At 29.6% G+C, this 22,543-nt stretch overlaps 1 protein-coding gene across 4 annotated transcripts in view; it reads right to left on the reverse strand.

Annotated features, from left to right (window-relative positions):
* The window catches only part of RhoGAPp190 (Rho GTPase-activating protein 190), a 52,480-nt gene that overhangs the window by 26,295 nt on the left and 3,642 nt on the right, over nucleotides 1–22,543 (reverse strand). For 2 of the 4 annotated variants that reach the window (XM_065510283.1, XM_065510282.1), the window contains exons 2-9: nucleotides 5,511–5,666; nucleotides 4,289–5,421; nucleotides 3,926–4,219; nucleotides 3,432–3,853; nucleotides 2,775–3,357; nucleotides 2,526–2,704; nucleotides 2,212–2,454; nucleotides 2,079–2,147 (exon numbers count right to left, since the gene is read on the reverse strand). In XM_065510283.1, the coding sequence (XP_065366355.1) occupies nucleotides 2,079–2,147; nucleotides 2,212–2,454; nucleotides 2,526–2,704; nucleotides 2,775–3,357; nucleotides 3,432–3,853; nucleotides 3,926–4,219; nucleotides 4,289–5,421; nucleotides 5,511–5,666 (3,079 nt within the window). The remainder of the gene's footprint in view (nucleotides 1–2,078; nucleotides 2,148–2,211; nucleotides 2,455–2,525; nucleotides 2,705–2,774; nucleotides 3,358–3,431; nucleotides 3,854–3,925; nucleotides 4,220–4,288; nucleotides 5,422–5,510; nucleotides 5,667–22,543) is intronic. The other 2 variants (XM_065510284.1, XM_065510285.1) reach the window with 2 other exon arrangements.

Below are 22,543 nucleotides of genomic sequence, written 5' to 3' on the forward strand. Positions count from 1 at the left end.
GTCCCCCGTTTGGTGAAATTCTACTTCCACAAAGTGGGTCAAAAGATCAATTGAAATAGTACTTTTGTTCTAGATGTCTACTGACACAAAAACTTTAAACTCAATTATTTCGAAATGGCAATAAAAATTATACACTATTGTTTTGTTAAGGGGACGATATAGAATCTACATAAAAGAAAATTGCATAAATGGAAATGGTGTTTGTTCTATTGTGATCGTTATAAATGTAACAAATTATGAGGGTATGGGTAACCATTAATAAAAAATAATATGTTGGCAACATTTTGTGTCAGAAAAGAAAACGCCGTTAGTCTATGAGAGTGGAATTTTTTTAGAAAGATGCTTAAACTGATGATATTATATCACACTTCAGGCAGCTTTGGATATCATACTATACTTACTACCTTTTGAGGTAGTATATGTGGCAGGTGTGAAGTCAATGAGCTTAATAAGACTCTATAAGTGTGTTTTAGATTTCGGCAGAATTTGCCCGAATTATTTTCTGGAGTGAGCTTTACATATATGGGAGCACAATGAATAAGAGCTTAAAATAGTAAGTGAATAAAAGTAATAAAAAATATATTTATTTATTATAAAGGTACATTCGATTAACAATATTGTTCCATGGAACTGGAACTAGGTGGCGACATCTCTACATCCAAGACTGTGGTTTAAGGATGCGAAGTGAACAAGTTCTGAACATATTCCTGGTATTGTAAAATATATGAAATAAAAAAGTTGTCACTAAATGCACTACAAGTATATTGCCAATTAGCAGTGTCCTAAAAGATGAAGAACATATGCTGCTTCAACAAAGGAATGAGGTGGCTTAATGACATAATGGCAATTCCATATCATCGTACGTGATATTTGTACGCCTATAGAGTGGAATAGATTTTGCAAAAATAAGAGTATCTGAAAAATAATTTGGTATTTATGTTCCATTCAGAGGGTACTATATTTTAAAATAATAAAAAGTTCTTTCGAAATATTGTTGTCCAAAATATTGAGCGAAATAAGGGTATATCTATGTACTATGTATTCATATCGTACGTGACATAAAACGGAACTCATTTTGAGGTACATGTAGAATTATGCGAATCGTGAGAGGCGTTATGTTTTCTTTTAATTTCTTACACTAAACGAAATATTTTTCCTTTACAATCCGTCATATTTAAATAAAAACAATCTTTGGATGATTTTATAATAAATAAAATTTAATATCGTACGTGACATACCGTACGTGACAGATTTTTCTCTTATAATAAAACAATATATATTCTGTAAATATATGTATACAAAAACTGAAAAAGTGAATAGAAAATATACATTCGATTTCAATAAACAATTTGACAATAGCAAAAAAACAAACAGAGTCAAATTCATTTCATACTACTAGCTAATTGGGAGCCTAGTTTTCGCCGCAATTTTAGCCTAAAACATTAAAAAATTAAATATAATCAGTTTAAACTATTATTTTTGTCTTTAAAATGTTGTAATATGATCTAAATACTTTCACATAAAAGCTGAAGGCCTTTGATGCTATTGCTGTTATTATTCAATTAGCTTATAATTTTAATTGTAAGTTAATTCTCAGTAAATAAAAATACTTTCACATAGTAACATTTTATTATTTTCTTCTATTCAAATCATCTTGAAAAAAAGTTTCAAGGGTTTTTGTGTTTTCAGTCGTGGTAGCGATTCTCGTGGAATTGCCCATATGTATATCGGTAAGGTAGTTTTATCTAATTATAGCTACATATTTCCTTGATATTTTCGCTGATTGATTCACAATGTAGATCACGTTGATGGCCTCTGAGTGTATGTTAATAATATACACCTTCACTTTACACTATATTATGATATCCTCTTCCATTATTATTATTGTGTAAATTAAACAAAAAAAATATTTTAAAAAAATGAAATAATAAATTTTTTTACGGAAAATTCTCTGAATTTACTATAATTGAATGGTGGGTTTGCAATGGTTTTTAGTCTTGCAAATCAGTTCAAGTGTATTTATTTTGTTGGTGACCATATGACAACTCGTATAAAATGACTTGAGGAAATTTACTTACTTTGGTGAAGCATTTTTGGCTTTTCGTTGCTTTCTTCATAGATTTCATCTAACGATATGTCTCTTTCTTCTAAAAACGATAGTGTGAAAGAAAATTCCCCATTTTGTAAGGAGATTTTATAAATTTAACTTACCATTTAATGAATTTAGAGAACGAGTAGGAAGCATTTCGTAATTTTCACTACCAGAGCCATCAGTACCTAGGGTACTTGAAAGCATGTAACTTTCGTGGCGTGGTGGTGGTCTCGGTAACTGATTTACCGAATTCTCCAGTGTGCCTTCTCCCGAATCCAATGTAATTGACTCCTCAACATGTAAATTTTCAACTTCATACTTGTTATCCCAAGCATTCTTTAAGAAAGGACTGTAGAAAGCAACTGAAAATAGACAATAAAATAAATAATAATAATATTTTATTGATTTATTCCACGTATTTATGAATGCTTACATTTAACATATTGATCTGCCGAGAACGTCATAAAACTAGCCTTGTAACGATCGGCTAATGAGTTACCTTCCGTTATTAGATATTGACAGATTTCGCTGCTAAAAAATGCATTGGCACCACCACTTTCTGTAATCGCAACTATTTGCAGTGGTATATTGGAGTTTTGTGAAACTAAAACACTATAGATAAAAATAAAAAAAAAACACATTTGCATTTCTGTGGATTCCAGTATTTAACAATTTTACTCACTTCAAATTGGCCAATGAAGAGCGTCTTTTGGCTGAGTATACAAAAATAAAACCATGTATTAATTCATCGCGATACTGATTTATACCGTGATATGATGAAATTATAAATTCGACTCGTTTCTTAGAGTCTCCTATGAAAACATCAATTACTATGGAATGTTCAGCTGCTTTGCAAAATGTTGACTCAGTTGTTAAGGGATTAACAATGTTTTCAATGTCGTATTGGTCACCACAGAACATACAAACCAAAATGCGTAGGTCGGTTTGATTTGGTGGATACGACTCGAGTGATTTCATTTCTGTGACCCTTAATGAATCAATTACAATGTTTAAAATATCATACACATATTTCTGATGATTCTGCTGGTGGTCAATGAAATCACAATGCAACATTTCGGCCAACCTTAAACCTTCGTTACGCAAATAATCTACTTCATTCTCTTTTAAATCTTGAGGCTGGTAAACTAGAACAATTGGTAGATTTTCGAATTTATCTTCCAACTCTAGATTACAAAGTAATGTTCGTTCTAGATTATCCTTAAGAGTTTCAAACGACTGTTGGTTTGAATAAACACATATTAATCCTGTCGAAATGTTATATAGAAATGGATTAAATTACGCCTTTTAAATCATGTTTGCTACGAACATCTTTACTCACCACTTGAATATACATCGATGGCCTTGAAGGCTTCCATGTCGCCATTAGCAATGCGATAGTTAAGATAATACGTTTGATTTTCATAGATGTATTCTCCCTTAGAGCCTGTACACATGCGTATGTCATTGAGCAAATCACTTGCCAAGTGTTCAGAACCCACAATGAGCAAATTAAGAGTTTTATCAGTACTTTGATTTTTCCAGTTAACACCACCCCCGACATTAACGCCGCCAACAATACCAACACCACCACCCAACGTTTTAAGATTTCCACCTGATTTGTCGGCTAGAATTTCTTCGACCAAATTGTCAACACAACTATGGTAAAACGGGCAATGGTCACGTATAGGACAATGCATAAAGCCAAGGTGTTGAAACAAAATCACACGTCTCTCCTGATCCAAGCGATCCAGTATCTTATACCTACAAACGATTTATTATAAATAATGTTAGCTTGACAATGAACAGTTATTGTATGAGTGATTTGTTCATTACCTAGAATCGTCTTGGAGGACATCAGTAATTTGTCTAACATCATCTTGGGTTATAATATCGACATTTTTAAATTGCTGAAAAAACTGAGCATGTTCCAAAAGTAGTTCGACAAAGTTCTGTTTACTTTTTTCAATAATTTCATCTTGGTGAATATCATAGATTTGCTGACAGTCATGCTCGGATAAAGCCTCGAAACATTCGCGTCCCATAAAAAGAACTCGAACTTCTGACAGTTGTTTTCCCGGGGTAACAAAGCCAGACTCTTCCAACAACATTTTAAATTGTTGTTTCCAGCTAAGGAATAAATAGGATATGTAAATAGAATTGATTTTACACTTCTTATCACGTATGAGTTTTTCTTACCCGATTTTCTTTTTATCTTGCTGAACTGAGTTCAAAAAATTCCTAAAGACTGTCTCGGATTCAGAGGTTTCCAAAATATCGAAAGGTATACGAAGCTCATCTTCAGTCTCGTCCATGTCGACCAGTTCCTGCCAAGTTGCCTGGGGACACTCGAAGAAGTATTGGTCAAATTCTAAATGATTTCGAATATAGCCCTTGGCACATTCCCAAACATCGTCGTCACTTGCTGATATGGCATTTATGTCTGGCAACATGAATTCGAGAGTACGAGCAAACTTATCCAAATACTGATGTAATTTCTTATTCAAATGATCGTCTCTCAACTTTTTCATATGCCGTCTAAATAGCTTTTGTCCAGCATCATGGCCAAATATATTAAGAAACTCAGTCCACTCTCTAAATTGTGCAAGCATTTTTGAGCCTTGCGACCAAAGTATATGATAGTCTGTAATTTGATTACGTATAAGACGTGTCACGGCTTCGGAGCGACTTTCCAGCAATTCCTTTCGTGATCGAGCAGCCTCATGATATGGTATAATTTTGATGCGATTTTTTACTTTCTCAATCATTTGCGCCAACACTAAGAATGCCAAGTCTGTATTTATAGACTCGTGTGCCGATGTTTCAATCAACTGCACCATTCCTTTGTATTCCTTACGTTGGCTAATTTTTTCAGCTTCACGTATGTATATTTCGCTTGAATCATCATTTTTTGTTGTCACCAACACTAGAGGTTTCTTATTCTTTAATATTAAAGTAATGGCATTCTGAACAAACTCTACTTGTTTCTCAATATTTCTATTTGGCACAGGGCTCACATCGAATACAATAATAAAACCATCGATAACTAAACGGCCATCTGGCAATACTTTCTGCTCATATTCCTTTTCGATGCCCAATTGGTTTTTACAAATGTACATGAGTTTTTCTTGTGAAAATACTTTTGTGGCGGTACATCTCTTTATATAAGGTTCCATTTTGCCAACCTTGAATGGCTGGAATGTAGAATCGTCCATAAATTCTGTTTGTTCAATTATATGAAATGTGTATTCCGTTCCCTCATCGGTTGTTTTGTGTACATCACCCCAATAGAGGAAATGATCATTATTGACAATTCTACCGCTAAAATCACTCTAAAATTTATACAAATAAAATTGTCAATGCACATTAAATTCGCTTAGCCGTGGTTGATGGTTGCTTGTTTTGTATGTTATTATCTTACCTGACTTAGCACTGATATGTGATCTATAAAATAATCGTCAGCCATGGGCCTTATAAATCGATTGCACAGGCATGATTTACCTACGCCTACTTGGCCTCTATCCTTTTCAGTCCCGGACAAGCCGATGACCGACACATTGAACTGCTTCATTTTTATCTATAAACCAGAAAACAAATTTTTAGAGTTAATTTAAAACATTTAAGGATTAAAAACGGAATTACAGTTTTAACTTAATATTCTGCCATATCAGAGTTTTACCAATTTTCTTCCCAACTAAATATACATACATATATGAAGGGAAATAAATATGAAAGGAAATTTAATTATACATAATATAAATTCATAATAATATAATATAACGAACAAATTGGAAATACAAAATCATGCGTTTTCAAAAAGGTTTAGTTTATTTTAAGCATTTAAATATTTAAATGATGTTATATTGCAAAAATCTAAAAATAAAAATATACCAACAATTTTTTTGTAAGCCTTTAAGAACTATGTATTCATATTTATGTTAGATTTATTAGGGGTCAAACATTTTAATGAAAATTGCATCAAACTTTTTAAATTGTGATAACATTTGTTCTTGTCTATTTAAGTTGTCGCTAAAACATTTCGGTGTTTAGGAAAAAAAAAGCTGGGTATAACTATGAAAATATTGAGTAAAACAATTTATTGAGAAAACGGTTAAAAGGTAATGTTAATAGCAGTGATTGCAGAGTAAGCACCCCTTGGCCGAGAGAACTGAGGTTATTCCGGTGGGTATAAACTGCTGTCGTGTGAATCGACAATTGCTGCTGTTTTGTTGCTGCAGCAGTGGTTGCTTAGTTGACAGCCCTTTCTGTTGCGTAAAACCAGCTGCCGTTGGAATGCCATTTGCTGTAATGGTATTTGAATGATAACGATAATTTCGGTCTGACATCTGAGTTAGGATTCTAAATAGAATCTTCATTACTGGTTTTATAGATTTGACTTAGATTTAAGACATATTCACCCTTATCGCGGTTGTACTAGATTAAAGAAACATGTTGCATTTCATCTTTAATCTAGTACGAACAGGTGATACCGCCATTTGTCCCGTTTTGAAAAAAAAAAACAACTTTTTCATTAATTACCACAAACAATATAAAAAAATCAAAAATTGGAAATACTGATAGACAAGGAAATATAGTATTTTCTAAAAACTGAATATCAGTATTTAACAATATACTTAGTGCATTAACTTCTATGAGTTCCGAAAAAACATTTTTTAAAATTCATGAATAATAAATGGCACGATACAGATTTGTTGGTCCATTGAAATGGACTGAGTTCGTTGAATTTATTACTTCAAATAATAATAATAAAAAAAAGCTTATAAAAGCGATTAAAAATGTAAATTTTAAATTAAGGACTGAAATAATTAAACTTTATTAAATACTAGCTTTACCCGTTGCGCTTCGTTACCCCTACGTAGTAAAATAAAAAAAATGTCAAAATTGGGTAAAATTATAAAAAATAAATTTTCAGACAAAGTTTGAAGAATCTGGCAATTTTAGTTATCCAGATATTCAATATTGACTATGTACTTTGTATGGAAAGTACCACACCCACTGTTCCGATAAAGACCATTTTTAGCTAAACTCCGTACAGTGATAAGAATTTGATTCATACAAAGTTTAAATACATTACAATTATATTACTCCAGGGGCCTATTTCACTAAACTACAATTCTACAAGTTTACAAGTTACAATTACAAGTCTAATTCTTACAAGTGCTGATGAATTGTGTTTCATTAAAATTTTCACAACACTTATAGCTATTTGCACTTGTAAACTACAATTTCTACAATTACAAGTTCTTGTATATATTGTGATATTAATTTTACAATTCTTATTTATTATTACTCAAAATGCTAAAATATCCTATAAAAACGCAATATAACATATTTCAATAATATTTCATATTTTTTAGACCCAATCTATAGGAAAATGTGCTGATAAAACTGATAAAAATAAATACTTTTGTAATTATGGGTACTAATTTAGAATTGTCTACATATGTTTAGGTTTCCAAAGTGGCTATTTCCAAAAGCAAAAAAAAAAACAAGTAAGAAAGTATAGTCGGTCAAGCTCAACCATATTATATCCTACACCAATTGCCTTAAAATTAGGTGGCATGACTTCTGTATTTATGAAATAAATTTAAAAAAAAAAATCGTTACTTTAATATAGAAAGGCCCTAATTCGTGTTTTTTATAAGCCCAGATTTTCGAGTATTTCGATAAATGGTCCACTCATATATCATATTTAGCAAAAAAATCTCGATTTAAAAAAACACGACTTAGGGCCTTTCGATATTAAGGTAACCAAATCATAATTAAAATTAAAATTTTTGGATTTAGTGTTTATTTTAACTAATTTTTATTAAAAAATAGTTAAAAATCAAATTTTATTTCAATTTATCATTCACTTGTAACTTGTAAAATTTTCTGAGGGTCCCGACGACCATAAGTTTTTTTTCTACAATTCTACAAGTGTACAAGTGCAAATTTAGTTTAGTGAAACAAAACCACTTGTAGACTTGTAAAATTCACTTGTAGCTACTAACTTGTAATTGGATTTTGATGAAACACAATTATTCACAAGTTCACAATTTTACAGGCAAAAACACTTGTAATTGTGAACTTGTAGCTTAGTGAAATATGCCCTAGATATTCGAAATTAACAATTTACTTTGTATGGGAGGTGCCACGCCCACAAATCCAATCCCGACTATTTTCAGCCAAACTATGTAAAATGATAAGAGAGCTATTCGGACAAAGTGTGAGGAATCTCGCAATTATAGTTCTGAAGATATTTATTTTCCTTTGTGTGGTAGGTGGGGGTAAGTCACCTCCGATTCTTCCCATTTTTGGTTAAACTTCATGTCGTGATATAATTGATTCATATAAAGTTTGAAGAATTTCACAATTATAGTACATACTCGAAATATTTGAAAATACTATTTACTTTCAAAAAATCCAATCTCGCCCATTTTCTGTCAAACTCCGTATAGTGTCCTATTTCTGGTTAGACTTCACACACAGATAAGAAATTGGCTCGTATAAAGTTCGAAGACTTTCACATTGATAGTTCTCCAGATTTTACACAATTAAAATTAATGTGTTATTGTTGATTTTAATAAATAAAATAGAATAATAATTATAAACGAATTTGTTTGAATTTTTCTCTGATCATTTAGTGGTGTCCCGTTTTGGAAATTTCAAAAGATGGCAAGTCTAGTTTGACATCGAACTGTCTTTTTACAAAATAAAGTCACACATTTTACATTAGGATTTTCATTGTTATTTAAGTTTAATCATGATACAACAATATAAGGTACACTCAGTAGAAAATAAATTCTCAATTATACAATTATTGTAACGTCAAACAAAAGAATATATAAAAAAATATGAAAAGAAATCAAAATCAAAGTTTGACGTTATAGGAATAAATATTGAAAACTCTCCCTAGTGATTCTACCTTCTACAATTATTGTATCATGAGTTTAATAATATTGTTTAATTTTTTCCATAAATATTATAGTGACAAAAATAATTACGATTAATAATCGTATACAGATGCAGAGAATTTTTTTCATTTTGTATACATCATGTACACAAAAGATATGATGACTGTTAACAATTGAATCCTTATCATTATTTTTTGGCAAAGAAATAAGAAATTTTGTTTTAAAAAAGGTTTTTGATATATTATTTGACTTTTACCGGTTTTCATATGCATATGTATGCATATTCATACATACATACATAAATACATTTGTATATAGTACATGAGTGTATGTAAAAACTACAAACTAAATCGTAAAATATACGGGTGTGTTATTAACAAATATATGTCCACGTAAGTACTCACTCTAAATGAAACAAAAAGCTTGAAATAATTCACTATGATACAGAAAGTTCAATTCGCAAAACTAGTATATTAATATAAATTAGACATATCATTTCAAAGATTTTGTTTCAAAAATATAAACTACTATTTAAATTTGTGCACAGAAAACGAATATACGAAATTATATTATTTCCTTTCACTTGAATTTGCATGGAAAAAATCAAAGTGACATTTGTAGACATCCAGACAAATTTTCACCCTCAAATGGAAGAAAAAACAACACACACACGTTAAAATATAAAATGTATATAGAACAACCACAACAAATGGAAGCCCTATCATAATTTTAATATTAATTGTATATCTTACATTTACTTTAAGAAGCACTAAACATGATTTTCAAAAGGTATTTTCTTTAATACTTTTAGCATTTCTTTTAATACTTATAATATTCAACAGTTTCAACTTATTTTTAATTAGGTAAAAATTGTGAACAATATTTTTACTTTTTGCCAACTTTATTTATAGACTTTATCTGAGACACATACACAAAAAGATGTCCTTAACTCTGTGCTAATGCAAATGTTAGCAAAAATATCCTTTTGAGCATGACAGAGAGCAGCGAGAGAGAAAGAGAGCATAGTAATAGCGGAGAAAGACACCTTTGCAAGGATAAAAGTTGGCAACAACAAAAGTAAATTCAACAATTTTATATACTTATGTGAATGTTTAAAAAAAAAAACAGGTAAACTTTTAATTCCATTCAGTTGTTATTTGCTATCAGAGCGTTTAATATACAAGAGATACATGTACGTTAGGGTGGCCACCAAAAAATATTGTAGATGTTCCCAACTAAAATAAAAGCTTCTCCTGAATTCAGTATAAAAAGATGATACTTTTTAAAGATTTTATGATTTTTTTCATATTTCTCGCAAATGACTCATATGAAATATTGGTATCATGTGAAAGGCCTTTGAAAGTTCGAATTTTATTTAAATTATTTAATAACACTAGTTTTTCATTTATCAGATAAAATAAATACTTGTTGTATAACCTTAAAAATATTGTAATCGTATTGAACATATAGCTAACTTCAGATCGGGGAGGAAATAGGTTTCGAAAATTTCAAATAAAATTCAATATAAATGAAATGTTTGAAAAACGGAAAACCCGTTTCGGTAAACTTATATATTTAATTGCAAAACTTGGAATAATAAAAATTATTATCTTTTGATCCAGCTCACCAAATACTGACGTTAGAACAAACATTTTGGGAAATGGTACCCTGAAACAAACTAAACTTTCACTTATTATTCCTCCATACAAACGAGGCCACCGTAATGTACATACAGTGGTGGCCACCAATTTAAGACAAATACTTGAATTTTTTTCATCAACTGAATTTTATGTGCGATAGAGTCAAAATAAAAGGACCTCTAAGGGTATGAAATTTATTATTAATGTTTCTAGTTTCTGAAAAATGTTTGGAAAAATCGGTAAAACATATATGGACAAAGATATGTGGAAATACGTTGACTCACCTCAGCGAACATCCGCTGTTAATAACATGACATGACCGAAACTAATGGAACTAAAAATACGAAATTTGGTCCGAATATTTTATAATAATAAAAATATAATGATATAAATGTGAGAAAATATGTTTATTTAAAAAATATTTTTTTTGGTCAAGCTGTAGAAAAATTTTATGTGTTCGTGGTGAATATGTATGAATTGACACAGTCGAATAAAACACACTTGTGTGTTAAAACAGTCCTCATGCATACATATGTGTGGAAATATTTGAAAAAATAATTGACAATCACGTGGAATTTAGCAAACAATTTTTGTCTTAAATTCGTGGCCACCACTGTATATACAGTAAAATAAAAATACATCCTCAGAATTATTAATAAGGAAATGTAATTTCAGTATTTCTTACATGTATTATTAAAAAATTTAACAAAAAATTAAAAAAACATTTTATCTTATTTTGGAAACTACCTAAAATAAGATAAAATACTATTTATTAATTAATTACTCAAAACGTATACGTTATTTTGTTTCAGAAAATCATGCACTTGATGATACTTTGTTTTGAATTTTGGTTATAACATTGTTATTTTTGACAGTAAAAGTAATATGATATAATGAATCGTAATCAATAATAAAATCAATTTCGAATTGTTTGATGATATGTTGTTTTGCATTTTAGGTGACGATATATGACTGCGATTTCATCTATGTATATAAAAAACCAAAAACTATCCAAAACTATAAAAAGTGCTAGATCAGCAGTAAAAATTCTAAATTGGCAAAGACGAAGATTCTAAGTAAACTCATCATCCTCTACTATTTAGAATCATTGTAATGCTTAACAATTTGTATCGAAACAGCTTTATATATCAGCAGTTTAGATTTTAAATCAGACCAAATGATTGATATACCGGTATGTGATGGAAATTCATTAGTTTCAAAACTATCGATTTGAATGAGTGTGATGAATTTCGTACGATTTCAAATATGATTTTTTAAGTGGGTTATTATTTCTTTCAAAATACGGGTGGTAGGAAGAAAGATCTGGTGGATAAATACTAGAACGGAATACTTGAGATATAGGCAAGGTTGCCAATCTAGCCATTTTCCGGCTAGATCTAGCGATTTTATTTTCATTTAGCCATACAAAAATGGCTAGATTTAATCTAGCCGGAAGATCTAGCCATTTTATTTTGTCTTAGCCTTTTTTATTTTATACTTTTCTTGAACATTTTTGTAATTTTTTAAAAATAAAAAAGTATTTTTTATCAAATGACAAAGAAACAGTCTTTTTAAACAAATTCGTCTGTTGATGATTTGATGAGAATATTATTGGTTTTATGAAAACAGTCTTCTAAATTGTTTCAAAAAGGAAAATTTATCAAAAAGGAAAAAAAAAATATTGATATTACAATCTTTAAATCTGCTAAACCCCATTAACACGAAGTCGGTAAAAATTTTTTTTGAAAACTGTCAGTATAACTATTAGTTAACACTAATCAAACTTCGTGGTGATGGGGGGCAATAAATGTAATATTTTTGAATTTGTATTCAGTTATTTTTGGGTTTTAGCCATTTCTAGAATTTCTAAAATATAGCCATTTTCTGAGCTGAAGAGTTGGCAACCTTGGATATAGGGCCCTTAGAGCAAAACATTGGTCTTACCGAGACACAAATATTAATATTTTATGATCCGGCAAAATGGCAAAAATATATCGAAAAATTTAAAAAGGCGACCACTATGTTCGGCAAAAAAGAAATTGTTCGTAACTCTCTTGCAGAAATACATTATATTGGGGGGTGTACGGGGATTTTTTTGAGGTACAGTCTAATGTACAGTGTACACTGATATGAAAATATATCCAAAAGAAAATTAAATATGCAATAAAATGGAAAAATATGCATTTATAACAAAATAAGCAAAAATATGCAACAACAAATCGATGCCATTTTTTTGCAAATTCTTCGATTCGGAAAGATAAATTGTCAAAAGTGATTTTGAGTTACTGACTACAAACATGCATTTGTAATTTAGAATTATGGTAATGCTTAAAATTTTGTATGAAAGTGTTTTATATATTAGCAGTTTAGATTTTAAATCAGACCAAATGATTTATATACATGTAATGTAATGGAAATCGATCAATTTGAAAGAGTGTGACAAATTTCGTTCGATTTCAAATATAATTTTTTAAGTAGTTGGTTATTCAAGTAATATACCAGAATTCGTTTTCAAAATCGATAATAAATAAAAAAAAAAATTCACCTAAACATGACATTTTTTGATTTTAGTGCCAAATTTTAACCGAAAATCAACATTTTAAATTTACCGGCTCACAAAAAAATCTAAATTGTGAAGAAAAACCGGGGTTTTTCGGTTAACCGGTTTATATACACATATTTATTATTTTTCTTTTTCAGTACAAAAATATTTATCATTTTGTGTTTTTTAATTAAATCAGGCAGGGTTGGAACTTTTAGTATCATATATTTTTTGATTTAAAAAAGAAGCAAAAGCATTTAATTGCTTTTCCATAAATATATTTTACATGTTGTTTAAATTATAGGTTTTTATCTAAGTCCTAGATATTTAATATTATCCTTTAGTAGGGTTAAAACGCCACTAGAATATAAATGTTTTGAAGGAATACATTTTAGCGACCTATTATCTGGAAATATAAAAAATTGTTTTTTAAAATCATTAACTTTTATTTTCCATTTGTATAGATACAACAAATTGAAGGTATTAATTTGTAATAAGAAAAGTAACTCTTACTCGTTTCTTTCTTTTGTTAATTTCAATAAAATTAATAACTTTTTAAGTTGATGTACAGTAGAGTTTTAATATTATTTCGATTAGAAAAGTCTGGAATTTCTTATTTATTATTTTCTCTAATACTTTTTTATTTTTTTTATTTATTTTCAACAACCTAGCCTTATTGACCATAGCCGGTTATAAATTTCTACTTAATCTAATAGACTTAGAATGCTAATTGGTCTATAGCTGGATGTTAATTTGGAATCCTTTCCTCGTTTATACATTGGAATTACTTTATCCTTATTAAAAATCGTTGGAAAATATCCTTCTATTAAACAAGAATTGAAAATCGTACTTAAAATTTCAAAGAAGTAATCTATCTAATCATCTAACCTTCGGGCTTTATTATTTTTCAATAAAAATATACACGATTTAACTCGAGATAAATTGGTAAGTTATAAGTCAGAATGCCAAGAATGTTTGAGGGCGACATGTATTTTCTTAAAAGCTTCATTAACTATAGATATTAATTTATTAAAAGAAAAGTATAGATTACCTACGTTAGTAACAGTAACACGAAAGAGAAATGAATGTCATATTCTGATCATGTCCAGAAATAACACAAGATATTGGTACATGGTCCGACTGTAAAATATTTGGATGTGTCTCAAGGTTTGAGACACGAGTTTGTCTACTGTATACGTCAGCACTGTGTTGATATTTTGTCCATACGAGTATATTCATATAGGTAATAGGAGACAGTGGCTGAAGAGCTACTTACCAGTTGAATTATTTGACATACAATTTTAAAGTGTCTGTTGGGCATTCAGTTAACCAAATATAAAATAGCCGTTAGAAAAAGATTTAAGTTTATCCAAATTAGAATTCAAATTGGTAGTGTGAACTTATATGCAGAAGTAAATATAACTGGGCGTTTATTAAAAAATCACTTGTATTGAAATTAGAAGCCCACCGCCATGCGTAGATCGATGCTATCTATGAATTCTATAGCCATCAAGTTGAAATTGTTGTATGGTTTCAAAAAAGTCTCACTTAAAAGGAGAATATCAATATCAATGCATAACATGAACATTGTTGAATTATATGGCATGTTGAAGTATCATACCCAAAACTCGTATTTTGTCGTACTTATTTTGACATATTTGCAAAGCATAGACAGAATTGAAAAATATATCCATAATTTTCATTCCAAATGTAATTCTTGTTATTTTTGCCGTAGCTTTCGTTATTAACTACCTCTGAATACAAATTCCTTTAAGCGTGGGAATAACATGTATTATTTTTGGGTTCTTGTTTTGGCAATTGAGGAAAATCGTGCTCGTCTTCGTTAAAATAAGAAACATTAGTTATTCTGCTGATCGTCCTTGATTTAAAAATTACTCGTTGCCGGAATCCTAAATATTCTTGCCGACTGGTGCACTTTGGGTCATCAGCTCTATGAATAAAAATCCTTAAGTTGTACTCGCACCTGTGTTAAGTGAACATACTGCATAATCATGGTTTCCAGCGCAGGCTGAACACACTACGACACGATTACAATTTTTTGCTCCATGTCCATACATAGCACACTTGGTGCATTGTGTGGGACCTTTGTTGACCTTTAGAGGTTTTCTTCAATACACAGAAATATTATGTATAATTGTCTTCAGTTAATCCAATAACAGTCAAAAAACTGGGGGCAGAATACACAATTATAGGAAGAATATTTTGTTTAATATCAACTGCTTCTTCTTCGTCATCGGATAGTATTTGAAATCTGTTGGAACTAGTGCTGGGTACGTCAGAAGTTTCTATAACCTTGAATTTAGGGCTATTGTCCCAAAGCTTTCTTTTGAGCGCAGAGGTGTCACGAGACAGAATATGATCTAGAATTATATTTCTCTCTTTCTTTGTGAACTGCCCTTTTCATTTTGTTTTGGTTTTATTTTTCTGCCGTAATAATTAAATTTCTTTCAAACATTTTTGTTTTATTTAATATTTTTATTTATAATTAATTATGTATTTATTACTTTAAAAGACTTGTTGAGGCACTTACCACCCCAGGAGAAGCACTTTGATAGAAATCTAAATTTATGGTCTGCCCAAACATATGATTTGGTATTTTTGACATTGTCAAGTTTGTCACCTCTGTTATACATTGTGCTTTTGAGCAAACATTGCCAAATAGAAGAAAAATAAACAAATTAAGTATGTAGTTTTTTATACATTTTAATAAACTCTTTTTAGCTAAAATTAAAATGATGTATATATTTTGATATTTAATACTTGAACCACTCTAATATAGGTGCATTCATATAAAAAATAGTGCATAAATGTACTTAACATTCAATATTATTGCATCCTTTTGGTTTTGTGTCTGCTAAGTACATATGTATGTAGTTATATATGAATATACTGTAGGTACATATTTTCTATATCTATGTATGTACATTTGTACATATTTTTATCTAATTAAACCAATTTAAATGCATCATTACATCACATACATACATTTTAAGTGCAGCTTTATTGTCGCAAAAGAACTAAAATTAAATAATACAATTTTACATAATTTGATGTAAACATGGGGTACATACCTATGTACAGTGTCTCTCATAAGTATTCGAATTTACCTTTATCCAAACAAATACAATTATTAAATATAATAATTAAGAGAACAATCTGCAATGTTTAGCAAAAAACTGCAGCAGATTAAACCAGGTCCTACTGCTAATCGACAAATTTACAATATAATAGTATAAAAAAAAAATTATAATTTGAAGAATCTATCTGTTAATGGAGTGCTGATAGATTATAAATCTTCAATTCTATGAGAATTAAAGAATCATTTCTCCAACATTTACAACGGTTCCACCCCTGCAAGAGACGTTTCTGAAATTTTAAGTACTACAAAAATCAACCAAAATCAATGCTTGCATATATTTTCTCAACAATTTTCATCAATTAACTCGCAGAATTGTGAAAATATTACAACTTTAAATAAGGTATCATCCCATTCTAATTGTATTAACCCTTTGTCGACCGACAGTACTTATAAGTATCATAACAATTTTTTAAGTAGAAATTTATAACCGGTTATGGCCAATAGGCTAGGTTGTTGAAAATAGATAAATAATAATAATAAGCTTACAAAATGAAAACAAAACATATTTTGACCCTTTTTGCCCAAAAGTACTTTGAAGTACACTATCATCTTTGGAATAATATATTTTTTTTGCCTATTGGCAAACTCGCTTACCCAGAATAAGGGTGAATTATTTCATGTTCTCATTGTGATGTTTATTTATGTTGTAATGGTAAAAAATACTCTTTCGTAAAATACCATAAAATCGACTTGTAATAGAAAATTTTATAAAAGTTATAAAACTAATCAATATATTAATAAAATTTAAAAAAAATCTATGAGTTTTTTTTATCTTTTGACTGATGCTGCCCTAACGGTATCAGGTCCCTTTCGGATCCTTACAGGTCCTTATTTTCAATATTTAATATAAAAAAAATAAAGCTTTTTCAACGATTTAAAGCCTTGGTCCACAAGGGGTTAACAATAAAAAATCTTGTGGTTTGGATAAATTTTCTAATTTTATTATAAAAAACTCCCTTTAAAGCCATTTGAATATCTTCTAATTATTTTTAATCATTTTTTAAATAACTCATGTTTGGAAAATATCTAAAATTGTTCCCATACGGAAAAAACCAAATAATACTGATATCAACAATTTACGCCCAATTTCTTTACTCTCAAATTTAGGGAAACTTTTTGAAAGAATAATAACAATAAAATGAATATTTCGTTAAATTAATCATATATTCCAGATCATCAATTTGGGTTTAAAAAAGGTCACTTTACAGTTGATGCTTTACTAAAATTTCAAAATGATGTAATTTCGAATCTTCGTAATCGTTTTTGTACAGTAGCATACCACAATGGTATTCTATTTAAGATGATTGAAATTGGATTTAGTCCTTCTATTGTTAAACTATTTCAAAGCTTTTTCACCACATGGAAATTTTGTGTACAATTTAACAGCGTTCAATCCGATTTCGATAATATAAATTTCGGGGTACCACATTTTCATGTATGAAAATTTTCCAAATTTAACTGGCATACTTTATGCAGATGATTCGCTCTTGTATTTCCATAGCGAATCCCCAATTAATTCACTAAGACAAGTCTCTAAACATCTTCAAAATGTTAAACATTTTTATGATGATTGGGGAATCAAAATTAAAAGAAAGTAAAAGATTAAATCTCTTTCTTGAGATCCCTTTTGTTGAAAATCTGAAATATCTTGGAATCAACTTTAATATTCTTATTAAGTTTAATAAACACGCAAGACTTGTTTTAAAGAAATCATATAAGATAATGGGTGCTTTTTCCAAAAAAATTGTATAAGAAACATTTGCCAAAGACCGACGAAACTTCTATTATATAAAACCAGTATAAGACCTGTTTTCTTATATGGTTTTCCAATTTTGTTCAGTGTTTCCCCTACTTTTATCAAAGAAATGAAAATATTTGAACGAACAATTTTGAGATTGTATTAAAAAAAGCGTCGAATCTTTAAATAGAAGTTATTCAAATTCATATGTACACATAGCCTCAAAAATGAGTAAACACCATAGATTTTTTTGGTTTTTTTAATTTCATGTAAATCTTTATAGTCCGACTTAAATCTTTTTTTCAGAACCGAATCTATTATTTAACCCAATATCCAACAAACCGAAACATTTGAATCATTGGATAGATTTTAAGATTTTCATTATCTTAAAAAAAATCAAATAATTTTTCGTGTTTACTCACTTTTGAGGCTCACTGTATATATATTATCATTCAAAAATAAAACCAATCGGTTTGTATGTGTGCGACATTCTGAGAAACTTTTTAAATAGACTTGTAATACACGAAAATCATTATAGGTATTAACGAAATATTTAATGAGTTTTCAGTTGGTATAACAAACTATCTCTCACCTATCAGTTTTTAAATGAAAAGTCACCGGTTTTTTAAAAAAAGTTTATCTGGCACACATAGAGGATAGCGCCCTTTTGATAATTTTGTGTTAATTTTTTTTGTTGTTATTAGATTTAAGTTTATTTTAAGAGTTTTCCTCTTCTAATATGTTAGCTCCGGGAGCAAGGGCAGATTTACATTTCTGTTAACTTTATATGTTATTTTTTATATACAAATATTATTGTTAATGCTTGGTGCTTTAAACAAATTGTTGTAAATTTAAATTTTGTTTCAAATAATTTTATTTTTTAAAAAAATTTAACTTTAACTTTAATAATTATTTTATGATCTAACAATAGTTACAAAAGGAACTTCAAGGATGGATGAGGACATAACAACAACGTTTTCTTAAAATACCCCAAGGTTTAGACAGGTTCCGATAAAAAATGTTTGCTTATGACTCCCATTTAATGGTCTTTATATGAAGGATTTGAACAAATTCAACCCGAATTTGGCCAAATACGTCCCGACGTACTTAGCAGTAGTCCCTAAAAAAATTGCTATCATAAGGAATAATTAATCCATTCTTTTTTCTTATAAATTTAGTTCAAATATGCTGGATGCGTTTTAACAGCCAGCATACTTCCATACAATATTATTTTGGTTAACAACTTCAGAAGACCGGCTTTTTTTTCAATTTTTTCTTCATGAAAACCAAAAAAAAAACTATCGAAAACATTAAATCAATTAAGGTTTAACACTTTTGTAAAAAAATGAATAATAATTTTAAAATATATTATAATTATTACAGAAGATATTATTTAATGATGCTATGGAGCTCAATGATTTCCATAATTGTTTCAAAATCTACAAATATTAGTTTACTTTCCTTTGAATTTTTGGTATTTGAAAGATAAAATATCTGTGGAATCGGAAGGCATTAACAAAAATTGGTATCAACAATTTTTTACCTCCATGGTATGTCTCATAATTAATAGTCGGCTTTTGACCGGACTATTATTATTATTATCAGACTTGGGCAATAAAATAGGTGTATTAGGAAAACTTCAAGTTTAAACAATGATTTGTTGAAGACGGTAATAATTAATTCGGACTGTTAATAGACGGTATATCCGCCATTATTTTATTCGATAGCTGTTGTTATCCTCAGCAGGGAGGAAAATACCTTACCATAGGGGTTTACTTGGTGAATATACCATAATTTCGGAAAATTATTGAAAAATTCTTTGTCATTACTACGGAAAAACTTAGAAATGTGTTTATTTAATTAGTCCCATAGGCTTTCTTGGACTTGGCTACTAAAAAATTGTGAAGTTCTGCATCTAAAACCACGCGTTCTTCAAATTCGGTGACTCGATTCTTAGTCATTATTTTGCTGAAGTCTACATTATTGTTTCTCACAATGTGGTAGCAAACTGCTTTCAATAAATCCTTGCACACAGAACCATCCATTATGTTTTTAATAACGGGTATTTTTTTCCTATTCTATTCAAAGTAAACCAGTCCATACCATGAGATTTTTTTTCGTCCTTTAAAAGGATATTTTGACTTTTTTGTTGTCTTCTTGTCTACACTGTGCTTCAATCGCCAAGCCAAACTATAACCTCATATTAAAATTTGAGTAAATAAGCAGAATAATTGTTTTAGCTATTCCAATTGGTAAAATCCTTTTAGAGTACTTAAAATCTTTTTAGAGTACTTGATATGCGTTCATTTATTTAAAGGAATATACGATTATCAGAAGCTGGAGAGGTGTTTTTATTTTCTAAAGTTCAGTTTTTTTACCACTCCACATTAGGTTAAACGGCTAATAAAACTGTGTCCAATTTTTCAAATGCAAGTATTGCACTTTTCTTAATGCCATTTTGTAACGAATACTCCATATTAACTAAGTAAGCTTTTTGTTTTTGGTGAATATTAATTGTATGCAAATATAAAAATGCTTGTTTTAATAATTTCCCGAGTTATAAAGAAGAAAGTGAAAATGGAGAACAATAAATTAAGTAAGTATTTATGTTTTTTGTTAAAAAAGGTTAAGAATTTTTTGACTTACTTGAAATAAAGCAACTTTTTCAACATAACCTTAAAAGTGCTGGAATTGTTTTCAAAATGTAACTTCGTGGAAGCTTTTAAAATTTCGGCGAAGATCGGCGGATTAAATGCAAACAGAAATGAATTACCCTTATCGTGGTTGGCGTAAACGTCATACGCGTACGACAGTTTCGTACTAGATTAAAGAAACAGTGTGCATTTTATCTTTAATCTAGTACGAAACAATCGTAGGCGTAAGACGTTAACGCCAACCACGATAAGGGTGAATATATTGAAATTTTAGCCCTTTTTATTAAATAATACCATAGGTTTTAGGTTATTCGGAGTTGTTTGAAATTTGGAATAACGAAAATTCAAAAAAAAAAAAAAAATTTTATGTCGTTTTCAAACATGTAGTTGACAAAATTGAAGTTAACATATTTTCAGATAAAATAGAGAAGCATATACGCAAACAATAAATTTTTTATACCCTACACCACCATAGTGGGAATGTTTGTAATGTCCAAGAATATTAGTGTATTGAAACTGACTGAAATGAGACTTTATCGGTCAAATGTTTAAGTTATATAGGTATCTACACAAATTTCGCTCCAAATAATTTTTTTATATACGGAATTCATGTCACCTAATTTTATGATGATCGGTCCATAATTATTCATAGCTTCCATATAAGACCCTAATTTCATTGCGATTTCCACATCATTTTTAAATGGCGACAACGTTCCACACTTCCACCTGAAGTAATTAAACTATTATGTTGCAGTGAACCTATGGAAGAATTTCACTTTAGCCAAGACGATGAAATTAATGAAAGTGAAGAGGACCATTTTGATTCAAATTTACAAAATGAATTAGATTTATGAAGATACTAAAAGTTTTAGTATAATTAAAATAAATTAATAAATACAATCAGCCTAACTACAAAAGCCTTGAATGGTCAATACTTTGAACAAATTTTTATTGAACAAATGTTTCAAAATAAAAGCTAAAACATTTAAAAAATCCCGCATTTTTGGATCATACACCCAATAAGAGATTATATAGCCCCATAAACATATGGTAGAACTAGAGGCGCAACTGTGAGTAAGCTGAGAGTTAAAATAATTATTCAGTCCCAAATTTTATGGCTGACACAACAACAAAATGCATTCACAATCTTGTGCTAGATGCATTGCATTCTAACTTTACACTAACTAAATATACAAAAATACTCCATTGCATAAATTTGCAATACAAATACACAAGATTGTGAATTGGGCTATTTACATGTATTTTGCTGTTGCAAGACTTTCATTTTGTCATTGTTCGCTATTGTTTATTTTGTGGTGCCTGTGTTGCTTCTTTATGCGAAAGCGTTTGCGTAGACGACACAGAGTACCAAATTGTATTCTTCTCACATTTACCTTTCGTATCGAAATTGCTTTCACATCGCAATAGAGAGTAACCCCCAAGACATAGGTTTTTTGTCTCTCAGTAACCCATGAATTTGATTTCACTTTCATTTATTTTTATAATATACATAGGTTTTATTAGTAGACAAAATGCGGTTTCGCATAAAAGGTTTTAAACTCTATGGTATTTCGAACAGCGGCTTCGCAAAATATATTTTTTTAATTGGAGGCCTGGCTTAAGTATTTTAAACTAGTAGGTATGTCGAACAACGACTTCTTAAATGACTCATAACTCGGGTATGAATAAAATTATTACCGGTATTCACAAAGTAGAGTACTTGGCTTGGCCTAGTAAAAAAGCAGAAAAGCTATTTATTGGCAAATATTTCAATATCTAATGTATTTTGTTTTTAGTTTTTGA

This window comes from Calliphora vicina, chromosome 4 (assembly GCF_958450345.1).
Source record: "Calliphora vicina chromosome 4, idCalVici1.1, whole genome shotgun sequence".
NCBI lineage: Eukaryota > Metazoa > Arthropoda > Insecta > Diptera > Calliphoridae > Calliphora > Calliphora vicina.